The following is a 20,178-nucleotide window of genomic DNA, read 5'->3' on the forward strand; positions in this document are numbered from 1 at the left end:
TCATAAAAACTATTAAGTAGAGATTGGTAAAATATAAAAGATATGGGACTGCACAGTTTAATACTAACCTTGAATTAGCTGTGATGTGGATCAGCCAATCAGAGGACAGTACATTTGCACATCTTTTGTGGGCTAAAGGATTGCTTTGTGAAGTCTAAATAATCTGTTTGAAGTTCAGCCATCAGCAAGTTCAGGTTCGGATATAAGGTGCTCTGAATACATGTGATAACTTTGCAGAATAATGATTAAAATTTGACAATGAAGTGCCACAAAGTGGATGTGAACTTGTGAGAAAAATGAACACTTGAAATTCCAGTTTTAATATGTAAACTGTGGCTTTTGAAAATCCAAAATCCATTTGGTATGTTGTACATGCCATGAGGACAAACTGAACATTTGTAGTGGTAAAACTGTGTAATATTTGAGTGAGCATTCTCTCACAGATAATTCATTTGATAATACCTTTGGTAACAATAAACTGGCTGTTACAAGTGACTATAGTTGAATGTGAAGGTTGAAACTAGAACTGAAGATTAGCACAGGCTTTCCAGGGTTTTTGTGTCAAACAAGTGCCAATATATCTAAGTTTTCACACACAAACTATCTTTCAGTTAATCACTCAGTTAATCTGATACTGAAAAGCATTTGTTGCACCTGCTGGATTCATATAATGCAACTGGTTCTACTATAGCTTTTCCAGTAGATGAATATCATTCCTTTTTAACAGGAAAGTCATGTGAACTAGATTGCAGAAGATAAAAATCACAAGGTGAGTAAACATTATTTCTGTAGGAAGAGCTCCCAGTAACGACAACATTGCACTATGATAGCATCCATTATGCATTTCAGAGCACATGTGGTGGCATGCATCTTTTCACTTTTCATCAGTCACAACCTATTTCTTTTGCGTTCAAAGCACTACATGAATCCTTGCCAAGACAGTTCTGCCAATTGGAATTCATCAGTCAATTTACTCCGACATCTGCAGTGTATGGGGCTGACAATGTTGTGACTGACTATTTTTCTAAAATTAATGCAGTTTCCATGGACATCAACTTCAAGTGGTTGGCAATGGCATATGACTCTGATGTGGAATTACAGAAGGTTATCATGGACAAAATTACTGGGCTACAGCTAAATAAACTTCCAATGCACAAGTCCCTAGTGTGGTATGACACTTCCCAAAACCTACCTCATTCTCTTGTTCTGCTGGTTTTTTGGAAACAAGTTCCTAATTATATCCACAGACACACACATTCTGGAGCCAACTGCACAATACTAATAGTGACTGATAGGTATGTATGGCCAGGTGTCAAGCATAACTGTAGATCACAGGTGAAGAATTGTTTGATTTGTCAAATGGCTACTGTGGGGCACTATGTCCAAAAACCTGTGCATTCTTTCAATGAGCCTACACAGCATTTTTGACACACCACATCAACCGGCAGGCTCTCTCACTCCTGTACAAGGTTTTAGATACATTCTTGTGGCTAATGACAGCTCTACCCCCTGGGTGTAAGCAATTCCTATTATGGACATTTCATCAGAAACAGTGGCACATAATTTCCTAAAAACTTATATCTCTTGATTCAGATGTCACACCAGTGTCACAACTGACCAAAGAAACTACCAGCTTTCACCAGCCAAGTAAGAAGATGTCAGAAAAATGGCATCATACTTTAACTAATGTTACTGGGACTATGTGTTGCAACTAAACCCAATATTGGAGCTTCTGCTGTGGAGTTTGTGTATGGTGAACCACTAAGACTTACTTTGGAATTTTGTGGACAGCAACGTGATCTAATGCTGTGAGACCCTCCAACCCTATAGCAACAAGTCAAGAACTGCATCTATAAATTTTCTCCATCTCTGGCACACCGGCACACGGACCCGGATATCTTCATACCTAAGGATTTACAGATGTGTTCTAGTGTTATACACTACTGGCCATTAAAATTGTTACACAAAGAAGAAATGCAGATGATAAACGGGTGTTCATTGAACAAATATTTTATACTACATTTTCATGCAATTTTAATGCATAGATCCTGAGAAATCAGTAGCCAGAACAACCACCTCTGGTTGTAATAACAGCCTTGATACGCCTGGGCATTGAGTCAAACAGAGCTTGGATGGCATGTACAGGTACAGCTGCCCATGCAGCTTCAACACGATACCACAGTTCATCAAGAGTAGAGACTGGCATATTGTGACGAGGCAGTTGTTCGGCCACCTTTGACCAGACATTTTCTGTTGGTGAGAGATCTGGAGAACGTGCTGGCCAGGGCCGCAGTCGAACATTTTCTGTATCCAGAAAGGCCCGTACAGGACCTGCAACATGCGGTCGTGCATTATCCTGCTGAAATGTAGGGTTTCACAGGGATCGAATGAAGGGTAGAGCCATGGGTCGTAACACATCTGAAATGTAACGTCCATTGTTCAGAGTGCCAACAATGCAAACAAGAGGTGACAGTTCAATCCCATGTCCGACTATCCTGATTTAGGTTTTCTGTGATTTCCCTAAATTGCCTCAGGCAAATTCCGGGATGGTTCCTTTGAAAGGGCACGGCCAAGTTCCTTCCCCGTCCTTCCCTAATCCGATGGGACTGATGACCTCGCTGTCTGGTCTCCTCCTCCAAACAATCCAATCCAATCCAAACAAGAGGTGACTGAGATATGTAACCAATGGCACCCCATACCATCACACCGAGTTATACGCCAGTATGGCGAGCGGTCTACCCGACGGGAGGCCCTTGTCACACGACATTTCATTTCATGGTGATGACGAATACACGCTTCCAGTGTGCATTCACTGCGATGTCGTCAAACATGGATGCGACCATCATGATGCCATAAACAGAACCTGGATTCGTCTGAAAAAATGACGTTTTGCCATTCGTGCACCCAGGTTCATCGTTGAGTACACCATCGCAGGCGCTCCTGTCTGTGATGCAGTGTCAAGGGTAACCGCAGCCATGGTCTCTGAGCTGATAGTCCATGCTGCTGCAAACGTTGTCAAACTGTTCGTGCAGATGGTTGTTGTCTTGCAAACATCCCCATCTGTTGACTTAGGGATCGAGGCGAGGCTGCACGATCCATTACAGCCATGCAGATAAGATGCCTGTCATCTCGACTACTAGTGATTCGAGGATGTTGTGATCCAGCATGGCATTCTCTATTACCCTCCTGAACCCACTGATTCCATATTCTGCTAACATTCATTGGATCTCAACCAAAGCAAGCAGCAATGTTGCAATATGATAAACCGCAATCGCGATAGGCTACAATCCGACCTTTATCAAAGTCGGAAACGTGATGGTATGCATTTCTCCTATGTACATGAGGCATCACAACAACATTTCACCAGGCAACGCCGGTCAACTGCTGTTTGTGTATGAGAAATTGGTCGGAAACTTTCATCATGTCAGCACACTGTAGGCATCGCCACCAGTGCCAACCTTGTGTGAATGCTCTGTAAAGCTAATCATTTTCATATCACAGCATCTTCTTCCTGTCAGTTAAATTTTGCGTTCATACAGGGATTTTGGAAGCTCTAAATATTTATTACTTGGTGTAATATAAAGTGGCATGGTGTGCTGTTACATAATTTGTTAAGTAATTTACAAAGGTGTCAGCAAATTGCCATGAAAATTTCTTCCATCTGATCATATGATACTACATGGAAAGGTTAATATATTCTTTAAACAAGAAACAAAGCCCTAGCTTACAACAAAATCTTAGTTCAAACAGTAGCAATAGCAGGCAGTGTTACAGTAGATGTTGCATCTTTTACCACCGAAAGCTCAGTATTCTTGGGATATTTTGTTTGTTGTTTACAATTACCTTTCTACTGCAGTTATATTGTTTCTACAAATATTTGGACAAGTTCAAAGTAAATTTTAATTCAATTCACATTTCACATTTTAGCCTTTTAACATAAAAGAAAAAAGAGAAGAAGTCTAACAGAAACTGTCATGGGAATAAATCTTACCTGGTGACATCACTTGTGGAACTCCACGATAAATTCAGATGATACGGACTTCGATCAATGAGTGTAATATTGTCAGGTTCTGGGAACATTCTCACTTCTGTGGTATCACTCTCACTGTATGACAGCGCACTTGTTGAGTAAGCACGAACCTGTGGTAATGTGACCCCAATAGGTGAGTTGTTACAGATAAGAAAAATGTACACCTCAGTTTAATATGAATAACCATAGGTGCAACACTTTAAGATGATGGTAACTAAAATACTGCTTAAAACAAAAACAAAATGCACAGTAAACTAATACAATTAATGTGATCAATATGCAATTAAGAAGATGACGTTCAACAATATTTTTAACATGAAATCCAATGAATAAAACATATTTTACCCAAACAATGTAACTGTGTCCTGGTAAAAGTGAAGCTAAATCAGCTGAATGAAATTCTGTTGACTCATGCTGTTTATTTCCACGAACTGGTTGTGCTTTGGGTCGGACTCCTGCAACCATACCTTCTGTTCGCCAGTGCAGTTCATACAAAACATACTGGCCATTCAGTTCTTTTGGTGATAGCCATTGCACCTTAACCTTTGTTGGATTTATAACAATGACTGTAACATTCTGTGGTGGAGATGGAGCTGAAAATTTAAAATAGTGATTTATTTCTTGCAAAATTTTCATTTCTATGCTTTTTACTTTGAAGAAACTTCAATATACAACTCATTGTGCTGAACTGGTGAAAAAAAGAGATTTCTTTTGTGCCCTGTAGACCCATTGGATAATTTTCTGGAGAGATGCAGGAAGGATCAATAAAGTATTTATTCTGTAAAGGTGAGCAGCAAAAATATAAGGTTACTCAAAAAACTTACAAGGAAAGACAAATCAACAACCTTTAGTGTTTTACAGATACAAAACTTTTTCTTCGTTGATCACTGATTCAGTTGACCTCCTGGTCTGATCAGATTTGTAACAGTGGGTAACAATCCCAGGCAAATGGAAAGCACAGAGCCAGTAATTCCCTCTGCTGATGTTCTATGTTGGTATGTTTAGTGCTCGTTAATAATATTAAAAAGTCAAACCTGGAAAGGGGAAATGTGTATTGGATATTTAGGGAACCTGGAGATCTTTGCTTTCATATTTATAACCTTCTATTTCTACATTAAACAGCAGTCTGAAGATTCTTGTGATCAAGAATCTTTGTAAAAATGTATAATTGTTTTTCATTTTCAAAAATGTATATGTGTCAAGGTCCTTTAACAATACAATTTGTAAATGAGCATCAGTGTGGATCATCTGTTTCAAATATGAGACATTCAAAAGGTTTCCTCCTTATACATAAATACTGTTTGATATTTTATAGTTATATCTCATTGTTGATAAACAAACAAATGTATAAACTGTGGTTTAGTTTTGTACTAATGGGCACTGACCTATATGACATCACTACCTAACTATATATATAAAAATACCTTAATCTCTATCCATTTACAACCTACAAATTTGCTGATTGTACTTATTTGATAGAATTAATTTTTTTTTTTGTGAACACTCATCTTCCAGCATAGCATGTTACATAAATTAAGAGGAAAGTTGTAACATTTACTGCCACTTCAGAAAATTTTTCTTTGCTCTGACTACAGAAAACAGGAACACAATCTGGGTGTTCAAACAATCATCTAACAAGGGAGTGGACAATCATGTCATATTGAAACCTGATGTACTTCTTTTGCAACTAGTAGTTAACACAACTTAGAATACAGATGATGCACATAGAAAATACCTAAAAATTGTGATAATCATGGTTTTTTGGGCTTGCCATTTATGACCAGTTGAACACCTCTGCTTATCACTAGTGGTTGTTTAGGTGGGTAGTGTGCATGATGAGGGAACTGCAGCCAGGTGGAGTAGCATTCTTTCAAGAGAAATCTCAGTTCATGGCTTTGTGTACATATGGTTAGGAATAACTGAAGCAGTCAATGTTGCAGACAGCAAATCCGCTGGTGCTGATGATACTAAAGATAGTTATATTCCAGAAGAATTTGTCAATAGGTTAATATTGTCACATTTAATTAATAATTACCTCCAAAAGAAAAGTCCAAAAATAAAATTACCATGTTAGATAAAGATAAAACAATGAACTAAAGTGGTTGTTACATATACAAAGAATAAAACTGCTGGTTTTGGGAATCTGGTGTGTAAATTGTAGATTGGTCTAATTTTGAAAATGAAATGTAGGGTAAAAGACTGCTTTCATTCAAAGATGAAAAACATACAAAGACAACTGCAGAGCACATTTCCCCACACACCCAGTCATACACAATAATGCCCATAATTGGCTAGATGGTAGATTACTACTTATGTTATTTGTTTGTTTTCAATGATCATCTGGAAGCTTTGCACTACATATGAAAAGAGCTATGTTGGGTCAAGGAAATCTTGTGGCAAACACATCAAAGTCTGGAGAAATGGGAAAGGAAAATTTTACAGTTTTCACACATCATACTTTTCTTCCATTTTGTGGTGAGAACAAATCCCTTCACAATTCTTGGCTAAATCATAAAAATTCTGCGTCACTGTCAGCCACTTCTTGAACTCACACTGACAAATATGTGCATATACTTCAGATTCAATCTGATTTGATGAATGTATTTCAACTGCAGAGCAGGAATTGTACCATCTGTGGAATGCATTTTATACAACTTTAACACAGAAAATTATTATGGACAGATCACTGCAATTTTCAGTTCATCACTGTAAAATGATTCTTAAGCTGCAGTCATAGTATACTACTTCTTCTCTTCTCTCATTTTAAAAGTCTAATTAAATCTGCATCACTTTTAAAAATATATCAATATATGACAGGAGTCATTCCTCACTATAGTCCAGTTTTCTGCAAAAATGTCTAAGCCTGTCTGCCACCCACAGGGCTGTCGATTGTCATACTTCAGTGGTTTCCATGTGATGTTTGGGTAAGTACAACAAATCCACTTTCATTCTATCTGCCATATCATTTTCCTGTATGTATATGGAAAGTTCAACCATTTTAAATATGATGCTTCTGAGTTTATTGTCAAAGATAATAAACAAGTGTTCTTTAATATCTAAAACATTGTCCAAACTGCAGTACATTGTTTAACTAATAGCTGTTTCAGTTGTAACTGAATTTATCCTGCAGCTCTACCTTTAGGATGAATTCTGTACCAATGAGAATTTAGCTATTATAATGTCGTTGATAACATAAAGAAGACTGTTTGGTTACTTTCTAAGACCATTCTAAATTTCATAAAATTAAAACATATCTTTTCTGTTCTTACAAGTGAACCTCAAACATTGGTCTAGATATACAATCTCACTGGCTTCTTCAGGAATCTCTTGTTTTAATATTTGAAAAAAAAAAAAAAAAAAGCTACGCCATGTAATTAAGGAGAAACTCAAAATGTCAATAAAGAACGTAAACAGAATTTTTGCCAACTTACCACCTGCTGCTGTTCTCAGTTCTCTTGGTGCACCTACTATATGATTAACTCCTTCCATTTCACTGTAGTAGTTCTTCAGTTCTAATATAAAAACATATTTGGAGTATGGTTTCAGATTTGAAATTGTTATTATTCTGTTAAAAGTGACCTGTAATTAAATCAAGTTATCTCATATTTAGTAATAAAGCAATTCTCAAAAAATTAGATTATATATATTAGAAAAAGATATACAAAACTAAGAAGTGTAATTTTGACAGCTTTACAACAAATATAATTATTAATAGTCTTATATGACAGTAAGACACACTGCAAATGTAAACCACACTTCATGTATAAAAGAAAATTACATCTGTCTCAAAAAAATTAGTATTTTGTTCCTTTAGTCTATAGTATATACCTCGACTTCTGCCACAACCTTCATGTTTCTCTAGGAAATATTACTACAACTGATTCCATACTCTAAGCAGGCAACACCTTCATAACATTTGTGCAGCAGCCTAATCCTGCATTTGGAGACCATATTACCACATTATCCTTCAAATATTTGCCCCCTGCCCCCTTTCACAAACATGACTGACAACCAGAAATATTCTCTCCTATTTCCTCACATAAAATCTGCACTCTACACAAAAAAGGGGTGAATAATTCTGCATTACAAAATGATTTACATCAGATCAGCTACACTGTCATTCTGTGGTCCTATTATTCAGAAATCCTTGAGACTGTTGAACATGTAAGAAAGTCTAAAAATGTATATTTAAAAAAGAACTTGTGCAATTGTTCCTTTCAGAGAGTCTAACTGAAATGGTCTCAAAAGTTGTGAAGTTTTCAATTGGAAATTATTACAAAACTTATCACAGGCATTTAAATGCACACATACTAAAATAAAGAGATAATTTCTTGTTTATTATATCCCAGCATTGTGAAAATAACAGTGCTTGCTTACACATATCACAATATGCCACTGAACAGGTGCAGAAGTCTGATTCATGTTATGTGATATTCTTAATAATATGGACATTGATTGGTTTATAAACAAGTCCATGGAGTGGAAAGCTCCTCTTAAACTATACTTCATTAGTAGCCAAACTTGTTGTTGTTTCTGGAAAGCTATTGAAAACGTTTGCTCCTGAATAATGGACAATGTTTTGACCAAAGTATGCAGTTTTTGGTCTTTTTGTATATTGTTCTTATACACAGTACTGATTCTGTGAACTAAGCTTGAAAGAGAGTTATATTATTTACTATAAATTTCATTAATGGACAAATACAGTGAGAAGCAGTAATAAGGACAAGCAGTTCTCTCAACAAGTTTCTGCAGTACATTCTTGCATTCAAATCATATATAATTCATTGTGCCTGCTTCAGCCCAAAAAAAAGAAAAAAAAACTTTGCATTGGTAATAAGTTACCCCAAAAAATTGCGTCACATGTGACTGAGGAGTGAAAGTAAGCAAAGCCTGTCAGCTTCTTTATTTTTACACCACCAATGTCTGACAAAATTTGGATTGGAAGTAAAGATTTATAAAGCCAAACATGAGGCTATAAAAGACTGAACCTCCTCTAAACATTCAAGAGAATGCACTCTCATATGTCACAAAAAATATGCCAACTTGCTTCAAATAATTACTGATACAACCGCATATTTTCCTGACATATCCCCCATCAAGATATTTGTGACACAGTGGTTGGCAATTTGCTCATTGATAGAATCCCTGCTGATAATTTTCTGGTATCCTACAAACCAATCAGAAGTGGGCAAAAACATATTTACACTCTCTCTTACTCAGTGCTACAATTTTTAGGCTTTGATTTATTCATGTGGGGGCTTCATAAAATATAGTGCTGGACCCTCAAAGTCAGAGATAAAATCAACAGTTCTGCCATCTTAATTTGTGTCTTATCATGTACCGGTACCTGATCTGTAGAATAAAGCTCATTTAAGTAATATGTATAATTTTTGCCACTGCAAACTTTAAGTAATATGTTCATGATGATGACGATGAAGATATGATTTGTTTTTGTCATTCAACATCTAGGTCTTTAGTGCCAGTACTTCACAAATGTGTCTAAACACCTAACTATATGCAAAGATGAGCTGCTGTTTCTTTTACATAATTTTCTGATAGTAAATGTTTCCTACCTTGTGAATCAGTGAACATAATCATTTGCAGCATAATCTTAATAACAAATTTTTATTTTCATTTCTTTTTTGGTGGAATAAACATACAAATCTGCTTACCAGCAATTAAATGAGAACTGGACAAGTGCTACTATCATTTATAAGAATCAATTTCTTTTCACATGTATGGTCATTATTGATAAGCATTGTCCACATTCACTTCATTTTATGGTGTTTAAGAATGCCAGTTTTGTATTTACATGCAATATGACATAGTAAACACAGTGGCTCATTACAATATTTTCTGTTAATTTCTTTAGAGCATTTTCTGTCAATTCCACATACCCAAATTTGATGGTTCACTGTACAGTGTGTGATGAAAGGTATATATTATTACAGCAATAGTTTTCAGTGTTTCCATTATAGTCACAGATATAATGTGAAAATGAAGACAATGTACCTGTTTCCTAATCTCCAAATAATCTGCACATGTGTCAACAAATCATCTGTGTGTTTCTCAAATTACACTGTATTCTGAATGCACTAAATTAAATCTGCAGGTGCTCAGTGACTATTAACTGAGAGGGGGACACAAACCACTTCTGAGTTATTTTCATCTATTGTCAGACTTATCATTTAGTACACACAACATTTCTACAGTTTATCTAATGAGCGGTTTATCAGTTTATCTAATGAGACTAAATTCCTAGCATGCAAAATTCAGGAAGGATTTTTGGAGTAAAACAGAAATCTTTACTTGCGACATGGCTACTTTGATCACTGGGCTATATGTTTGGGGAAAAAATGCATTATGGATGAAGGTGAAAACACACTTATGAGCCAAAACATTATGATCACCTGCAAGTTGGTTCCTCTTTGGATTGGACAAGTTGATAGTAGCTTTCTGGAGGTATGTGGCACTATAATGTTGCACAAGCCATTATAGCACAATTTTGCCATGTAATATGGGCAGTTACCTTGCTGGGAGATGCCTCCACTGATGGGAAAGACATCATGTCCTGCTGCCTTGGATTACTACCACAAGTCCAAAGCATGCACAGATGAATGTCCTTATAGTGTAATATTGTCCCCAGCAGCCTGTATCTGTGACACAGTGCATCGTTTGAGCAACTGTACATCTGGATGATGGTGTATTCAGACACAACCATTGACCTTCTGTAACATGCAATTCATTTGTCTGTGCAACACATTTCCATTGATCCAAAGTCCAATCTCAATTATCCATCACTCACTGCAATCTTAGTTGACAGTGTCATGGGGTCAACATAGGAACACGTAGGAGTCACCTGCAGTGGAGCCTCATGTTCAAAAATGTGCAATGAATGGTGTGTACCAACACACTTGTGCCTGCAACTGCACTGTGCTTTGTGAGATCTGCTACAGATTATCACTTAACCTGTTTTACAGAAAAGGCAAGCCTCTGACTTCCCTGTTGCATGATGAGGCACCTACTCAGAGTTTCACCATCTTTCAACCACTTTTTGCAGATTTTCATATTAATAGCACATGAACAGCCAACCAGCTTTCCCACTTCCTTCATTCACAGGTGCTGGGCCATAAGCCCTTTGTAAAAGTCACTTACATCAATGGAACCTCTCATTTGTGGCCTTTAGCAGCACTTGAATGATTCCCCATTTGCCTCTGCTATGCTTATATACAGGGTGGTCCACTGATCATGACCGGGCCAAATATCTCATGAAATAAGCGTCAAACAAAAAAACTACAAAGACAAAACTTGTCTAGCTTGAAGGGGGAAACCAGATGGCGCTATGGTTGGCCTGCTAGATGGCGCTGCCATAGGTCAAACAGATATCAACTGCATTTCTTTAAAATAGGAATCCCCATTGTTTATTACATATTCATGTAGTACGTAAAGAAATATGGATGTTTCAGTTGGACCACTTTTTTCACTTTGTGATAGATGGCGCTGTAATAGTCACAAACATACGGCTCACAATTTTAGACGAACAGTTGATAACAGGTAGGTTTTTTAAATTAAAATACGGAACGTAGGTATGTTTGAACATTTTATTTCGGTTGTTCCAATGTGATACATATACCTTTGTGAACTTATAATTTCTGCGAACACATGCTGTTACAGCACAATTACCTGTAAATACCACATTAATGCAATAAATACTCAAAATGATGTCCGTCAACCTCAATGCATTTGGAAATACATGTAATGACATTCCTCTGACCAGTGAGTAGTTTGCCTTCCGTAATGTTCGCACATGCATTGACATTGTGCTGATGCAAGTTGTCAGGCGTTGTCAGTGGATCACGATAGCAAACATCCTTCAACTTTCCCCACTGAAAGAAATCCGGGGATGTCAGATCCGGTTAACGTGTGGACCATGGTATGGAGCTTCGAAGACCAATCCACCTGTCATGAAATATGCTGTTCAATACTACTTCAACCGCACATGAGCTATGTGCCAGACATCCATCATGTTGGAGGTACATTGCCATTCTGTCATGCAGTGAAACATCTTGTAGTAACATCAGTAGAACATTACATAGGAAATCAGCATACATTGCACCATTTAGATTGCCATCGATAAAACGGGGGCCAATTATCTTTCCTCCCATAATGCCGCACCATACATTAACCCGCCAAGGTCACTGATGTTCCACCTGTCACAGCCATCATCAATTTTCCGTTGCCCAATAGTGCATATTATGCTGGTTTACGTTACCATTGTTGGTGAATGACACTTCATCGCTAAATGGAACGCTTGCAAAAATCCTGTCATCGTCCTGTAATTTATCTTGTGCCCAGTGGCAGAACTGTACACGACGTTCAAAGTTGTCACCATGCAATTCCTGGTGCATAGAAATATGGCATGGGTGCAATTGATTCTCAACACCAACGTTTTTGAGATTCCTGATTCTCATGTAATTTGTCTGCTACTGATGTGCGGATTAGCCGTGACAAAATTAAACACCTACTTGGGCATCATCATCCGTTGCAGGTCATGGTTGACATTTCACATGTGGCTGAACATGTCCTGTTTCCTTAAATAACATAACTATCCGGCGAATGCTCCGGACACTTGGATGATGTCGTCCAGGATACCGAGCAGCATACATAGCACATGCCCGTTGGGCATTTTGATCACAATAGCCATACATCAACACAATATCAACCTTTTCCATAATTGGTAAACACTACATTTAAACATGGGTAATGTATCACTAAATACCGTCCGCACTGGCAGAATGTTACATGATGCCACGTACTTACACATTTGTGACTATTACAGCGCCATCTATCACAAAGCGAATAAAGTGGACCAACTAAAACATTCATATTTCTTTACTTACTTCACGAATATGTAATAAAAAATGGGGGTTCCTATTTTTAAGAAATGCAGTTGATATCCGTTTGACCTATGGCAGCGCCATCTAGCGGGCCAACCATAGCACCATCTGGTTTCCCCCTTCAAGCTAGACGAGTTTCGTAGTTTTTTCATTTGATGCTTATTTCATGAGATATTTAGCCCAGTCACTATCAGTGGACCACCCTGTATACTTTCCTTACTGCATCAAGTTCCTGGAATGCCACCAGGTGGTATACATTCAATCCTGTGGTGAGCAGTCAGTGTATTACGAGGTCCATTCAAGTTCTAAGGCCTCCGATTTTTTTTCTCCGGACTGGAAAGAGATAGAAACATGCGCAATGTTTTAAAATGAGGCCGCGTTCATTGTCAATACATCCCAGAGATGGCAGCACCATATGGCAGATGGAATTTTACCGCCAGCGGCGAGAATGAGAACTGTTTTAAATACTTAAAATGGCGACGTTTTCCTTACTTGAACAATGTGCAATCATTCGTTTTCTGAATTTGGGTGGTGTGAAACCAATTGAAATTCATCGACAGTTGAAGGAGAAATGTGGTGATGGAGTTATGGATGTGTCGAAAGTGCATTCGTGGGTGCAACAGTTTAATGAAGGCAGAACATCGTGTGACAACAAACCGAAACAACCTCGGGCTCGCACAAGCTGGTCTGACGACATGATCGAGAAAGTGGAGAGAATTGTTTTGGGGGGTCACTGAATGACTGTTGAACAGATTGCCTCCAGAGTTGGCATTTCTGTGGGTTCTGTGCGCAGAATCCTGCATGACGACCTGAAAATGCGAAAAGTGTCATCCAGGTGGGTGCCACGAATGCTGACGGACGACCACATGGCTGCCCGTGTGGCATGTTGCCAAGCAATGTTGACGCGCAACGACAGCATGAATGGGACTTTCTTTTCGTCGGTTGTGACAATGGATGAGACGTGGATGCCATTTTTCAATCCAGAAACAAAGCGCCAGTCAGCTCAATGGAAGCACACAGATTCACCGCCACCAAAAAAATTTCGGGTAACCGCCAGTGCTGAAAAAATTATGGTGTCCATGTTCTGGGACAGCGAGGGCGTAATCCTTACCCATTGCATTCCAAAGGGCACTACGGTAACAGGTGCATCCTACGAAAATGTTTTGCAGAACAAATTCCTTCCTGCACTGCAACAAAAATGTCCGGGAAGGGCTGCGCGTGTGCTGTTTCACCAAGACAACGCACCCGCACATCGAGCTAACGTTACGCAACAGTTTCTTCATGATAACAACTTTGAAGTGATTCCTCATGCTCCCTACTCACCTGACCTGGCTCCTAGTGACTTTTGGCTTTTTCCAACAATGAAAGACACTCTCCGTGGCCGCACATTCACCAGCCGTGCTGCTATTGCCTCAGCGATTTTCCAGTGGTCAAAACAGACTCCTAAAGAAGCCTTCGCCACTGCCATGGAATCATGGCGTCAGCATTGTGAAAAATGTGTACGTCTGCAGGGCGATTACGTTGAGAAGTAACGCCAGTTTCATCGATTTCGGGTGAGTAGTTAATTATAAAAAAAATCGGAGGCCTTAGAACTTGAATGCACCTTGTATTTTGGCTCATCAGTGTAAACTGACTTGAGTTCTATGGCATTACAAGACATGTCATGCACCATACAGAATATCATTTCATGCAGAAATTTTACAGAAATAACTTATGTGCAGTAGTTATACATACCACTTTCCAACAACGAGATAAATGTTTTCTGCAATCGGAGGTTCCATCATCAGTCACCAGTCCGTAGTATACTGTGTATTCAATTGTTGCCAGAGAGATATTTTCACAATGAGGGTATCTGTCTGGCTTTGGGAGTTCTAACTTCAGTGTTTTATCTGTACTATTAATTAACTTCACCATGTGCATTGTTTGCATGGGAACTAAACATTCTGGAGCTGTGAGATATAAACACAACAATGTTAACTGAAATACATGTCATACAGTTTGATAATGACAATAATGGACTATTAAAATAACTTCTTAATTAGATTTTTTAAAGTGCTAGATGAACATATCAGTTATTCACAGCAAGATAATCATATGTTATGTGAATCCAATACACAACTTTTACATTGTGAGATAACATACAGAATGAATTCAGCGCAAGCGTAATTTACAACAGAATTATACAGGGAAGACTGCACAGATCACAACATCCCCACATGATACACATTTCTCGGTTCAGGCTGCATAAACTCTAATATTCTGGCACTCCGGCAATATGAAGACAGACTCAGAGAATTTCTATGGCTCCTATTTCTGGTTTCGGTATTGCAACTATAGGGCTTATGGCAATGTTATGGGGATGGAAGTCAGTCCTCTATCAGAAATAGTTATCCAGCATGGCAGGCATATCAACCAGTTGATGTTTTGTTACTGAAACCATAGGTTCGCCGAGACTCAAAAGTAGCCACTTCAGCACTTTTTGTACCTGCATTTTGATTTTGGAACATTGTTGGTGAGTATGTTACTGTGTCAGCCAATTATGGCTTTTTTCATCTATACTAATTTAGGCTCACGTTACTTGTAGTCATAATGCTCCATTACTATTGTGATTTTGACAATCAACTTGGTGTCAACCTTGGTTTTGCAATCACAAATTTGTTCTAACTTATGCACCCCCTTAGTTCCCAAATGTGAGGGAGAGAGTAGTTTTTCACGTACATACAGTACATTGTATGTTATATGATCTGGAGTCCAGAAGGTAGTGCATTTACATATGAAACTACACTGGTTGCTTAGCTGATAAGGTAGTTGATTTGTTTCCCAGAATTTTACATAAAATATAATGACTGCACATTGATGATGAAAGTATGCAGGTTTAGTAATATATTCTAATAAATATATAGGATAAATCCATTATCAAGCAGCCTACTGATACCCATCCCTATTACCACAGCTTTCATGGCCAAATGTTTTGTCTCACATTCTTATGTTGCATCCTGTCATTTTGTCCATATGCAGCACTTTCCAACACATTTTGTTTAGTGTCACATTTAGCACATTTCAGTCAGCCCCCTTCACATTCTTCAGACTCCTATCACTAGTTTTCCATAGTTTTTTCTCATCACAGAGACATCACTTGCCCCCTAGTGGCAATGTCTGAAGCATCTTGTACAAGTCTCCTTTCCCTCACAACTGCTTACTATTTTATATTGCAACATTTTATATGATAAACGCCTTGTATGGGGCTTCTAACGGGTAAGTTCTTTTCTTTCCCTTTCCTATTCATTTTAGCTAACTTCTAACACTTGTCCAGACTGTATGCCTATAGACTGGCTCATTTGCTAATTTTCTTTTTGATTCTGTACAATTTTTATACTCATATTTACTGTTTCTTCTGTGGTACATTGTGAATGCATTTCAAGGACTCATATTCATCAGCATAGTTATATCTACTTACTCCATATGAACCAAACATAGTTACATCTATTTACTCTGTGTGAACCAGTTACACATGTAAATGTTGGTAATGACTTTAATAACAATTTGGATGTTCATACTGCAACTCCAAATGTAATATCAGTGCCATATAAGAGAAATAGGTGGTTGTTATTTTTCAAATGGTCTACAATGTAATTACAATGCCTGACAGCAAAAGTGAAGCACCCAGAAGATGTGTTCAGATGTCAATGTCACTTCATACACATACACACCACTGGTTCATATGTCAATGACGGGCACCAGGGCACATTAGTGTTGTTCACGTTTAGTGTTGTTACCAGGCCTGGTAAAGTGTATAAGGGATGTGAACAGTGTCAGGTGCTCAGTAATCATTGTCAAGGACATAGAGATGCCATGTACTCATATGAATCAATATTTCCAGCACCTGACAGAATTTGAAAGGGGCCTCATTGTGGATCTCAATTTTGTTCGCAGGTCAAATTGCACAGTATCTAGATCTGTGGAGCATTTGGATGTGACAGTGGCCCAACGTTGGACTGCATAGGAAGAAGAACATCAGAATCTGTTCACAAGTAGTGGACTCCCTATAACATTCTCTAACACCCTGAACCATTAGTCAGATAGTAGTAGCAGCTGGACTAGGGAATTACCATCCCACGTGTAGGTTGACGTTAACACCGCCACACAAATGACTGTATTTGCAGTGGTACCACGACTAGGAAACATGGATTGCTGATGAATGGCATCAGTGATGAATCATCATTCTGCACTACCCCACAGATGTCTGTTGTTGGCAAGCATGGGAGTGAGCTGGGGAGAGGTGCCAGTATGCTTTTGAGAAGCATAGTGGTGTTACTTCAGGTGCCATAGTGTGGGAACCCATCAGGTACAACTTCAAGTCACTACTGGTAGTGCTTGAGGGAACTCTGACGGCACAGCAGTAAGTCATGGACATCTTGTGTCATCACTTGTCACCCATTTGACAGTATTGTGATGCCATTTTTCAACAGGACAGTGCTTGTCCACAAGACATATGTGTGCAGTATGTTGAGGTACTGCTGAAGCCAGCAAGATCCCCAGATATGTCCCTGATAGAACATGTGTGAAACCAGCTTGGATGTAAGCTTCATCTCAGTGACAGCATCCAGGATTTCAAGAACCAGTTACAACAGTTGTGGGCCAGCTAGCCTCAGAAGATTATACAATGGATTTATGATACCCATCCCAACTGAATCAGTGCAAGCATCTAGACCAAGGTGTGCAATGTCATAGTGATAAGTGGGCTCATACTGGCAGGTTCTTTGTAAATTTAATGCAGTTTGAAAATCACTAAAATAACATCACATTCCCTCTCAACTTATGAAGTTTCATTTGATTTCTTTCGCCCCTTTTGAGTGATTTTCTTTTTGTGTCAAGCAGTGTATTTAAACCAAATCATAATCAATTCAAAGTATGAAAATTAAGTGTTCTTTTTGTTATACTTACATGGAAATGGTTGCAAATGAGATCCAAGGGCAATTATTTGCTGGACACCAAACATATCGACTGATTTTACTTTGTCAGTTGTAGCTGCCCTTGTCAAATCATCCAAATCTTTAACAGCAGAGTACACTCGCCCTTCAGTTGCATTAGACCAGTATACAAACTTATGATCCACAGTCAATGATGTTGGTGGCAGTCCTTTTCAATGACGAAAATGAAAAAAAAAACATGATTATTAGATAAGAAGCATGGTCAAACTATTTGCAAAATGAGTTACACTCTTTACACAAGTACTTTGTAACATAGCAGCATTGCAATTACATGACTTTCTTATTACTTGTTGCTGCTTTTCTTACACTGTACTTACTATTTTTGACAATTTTGAAATATCTGATGTTTTGGAAAAATGGATATGCAAACCATTTTGTTTAAATTTGAAAAAAAAGAAAAAAAAAGCTGAAACTGACAACAAACTAAGAATTATACAAAAATTTGGGTTGGTTATCATTGTGTGGTAGTACAGCAACAAATGAATGAGTAAAGCATTCCATCATGTTAAGCAAGCAATCACTGACTGTACTATTGTTGAACTTTTAAATGACATATCAGTATATTCCAAAAGTCAAAATGAACATGAAACAATTAGTAGCAAAGTTCGTTCCTCTTCTTTCAAATTATACCTAATAAGGAGATGCAATAGTGAAGGCACTGGACTTGTTTCAAGAACAATGAAGTTTAAATCCCCCTCCTCCCATCAAGATTAAAGTTTCTGGTGATTCCTCAAATTCCTGTAAATTATGGGCTGGTGGTATATGGGCATGGAACTGACATCTGACAGTGTCCCAGATATAAATCCTCATTCTACCATCAAGATTAAAGTTTCCAGTGGTTACGCAAAATTCCCATAAATTATGGGCTGGTGGTTTGTGGGCATGGAGCTGGCAGTCGATAGTGTCCCAAATATATTCCAGAAGGTTCAGTTGAGGCAAATGTTACGGTCAAGACGTCAATGTGAATTCACTGTCATGCTCCTCAAACCACTGTAGCATGTTTCTGGTCTTGTGATGTGGCAGTTATCCTGCTAGAAGATTCCATCACCATCTGGGGAGACATAAGGCATGAAGGGAAGCAGGTGGACTGCAATAATTTTCATGTAGTCCACAGCTGTCGAGGTGTCTTCAATTACTATCATTGGTCACAAAGGAGCCCAGGTGAATGTCCCTCACACCATAACACAGCCTTCACCAGCCTGAAAATGTGGCAAAGTGCATGTTTCAAGCAGCTGTTTGGATGATGGCATATCTAGACACAACCACTTGACCCCATGTAACAACAAACAAGAGTCACCCAACAATTAACACATTTCCATTGATCCATGGCCCAAATTTGATGATCCCATGCTCACTGCAATTTTGAAGGGTGATGTTATTGGGTCAACAAGGGAACATTTACACATCATCTGCTGACCAGCTCTGCTACTTCCAAGACAGTCATCCCAAGGTGCCAGACCAAAACAAAATACCAACTCTCAAAGTTGCTTATTTCAGTGGATTTATCTATTTGCAGCTGTTACATTCCTAGAATTATTCCCCATTCATCTCTGCTGTGTGTTATGCACTTCCCTTACCATGTCACATGCCCACAATGTCACCAGGTGTCATTCAGTCTTGAGGTAGGCAATGGTCATAACAATTTGGCTTATCCATGCTCATTACAACATGGAGCTTGATTTACTGGAAAGATTGTTCTTCACTCCTCTAGTGGAAAAGTGCTGTTACTTTTTTGAAGAATTCATGGATGACAATTTCACAGTTTGAAACTGTAGACCAAGTGGAACTGTATCACAATAAGGTTTGTAAAATTGTTGTATAGCTCTGATAAAAGTATATCAGTGTCTATCATGAGATGTCTCCTGTACAAAAAGTCAAAGAATTTGAAAATTTTATACAATGAAATGAATAAATTACATTTCTTTGTGTCCAGGCACCACTTATGGAGCATTGCACACATAATTTTTACACTAGTGTTAGCTGTTCTGCTAAAAAAATAAGAAAAAAGAAAAAAAAAGACATACCTGCTTTTCTATGTGTGGCATTCACAACTACTGTGCAATTACAGCCATCAATATCTGATGTAAATATCTGGTTTTGCCAACCATCTACCCAAAATATTTTTGGATTTATGAAGTCTGCTGGATCAACTGTCATTGCTTTCCCCAGAACAGGATTACCAGAACAGTTACAGTAATCACTCCGAAAATTCTGCCTCCTGCAAGTAAAATGAACAAGCAACTCATGTTGTACCAATAAA

The 20,178-nt window shown here is 38.2% G+C and overlaps 1 protein-coding gene across 1 annotated transcript in view; it reads right to left on the reverse strand.

The window, feature by feature from the left end:
* LOC124555608 (proto-oncogene tyrosine-protein kinase ROS) overlaps positions 1–20,178 on the reverse strand; it is a 565,849-nt gene that overhangs the window by 89,934 nt on the left and 455,737 nt on the right. The window contains exons 23-28 of the mRNA XM_047129578.1: positions 19,943–20,136; positions 17,872–18,066; positions 14,662–14,876; positions 7,462–7,609; positions 4,376–4,623; positions 3,992–4,140 (exon numbers count right to left, since the gene is read on the reverse strand). Coding sequence (XP_046985534.1) covers positions 3,992–4,140; positions 4,376–4,623; positions 7,462–7,609; positions 14,662–14,876; positions 17,872–18,066; positions 19,943–20,136 — 1,149 coding nt within the window. The remainder of the gene's footprint in view (positions 1–3,991; positions 4,141–4,375; positions 4,624–7,461; positions 7,610–14,661; positions 14,877–17,871; positions 18,067–19,942; positions 20,137–20,178) is intronic.

The sequence above is a fragment of the Schistocerca americana genome, chromosome X (assembly GCF_021461395.2).
Source record: "Schistocerca americana isolate TAMUIC-IGC-003095 chromosome X, iqSchAmer2.1, whole genome shotgun sequence".
Taxonomy (NCBI): domain Eukaryota; kingdom Metazoa; phylum Arthropoda; class Insecta; order Orthoptera; family Acrididae; genus Schistocerca; species Schistocerca americana.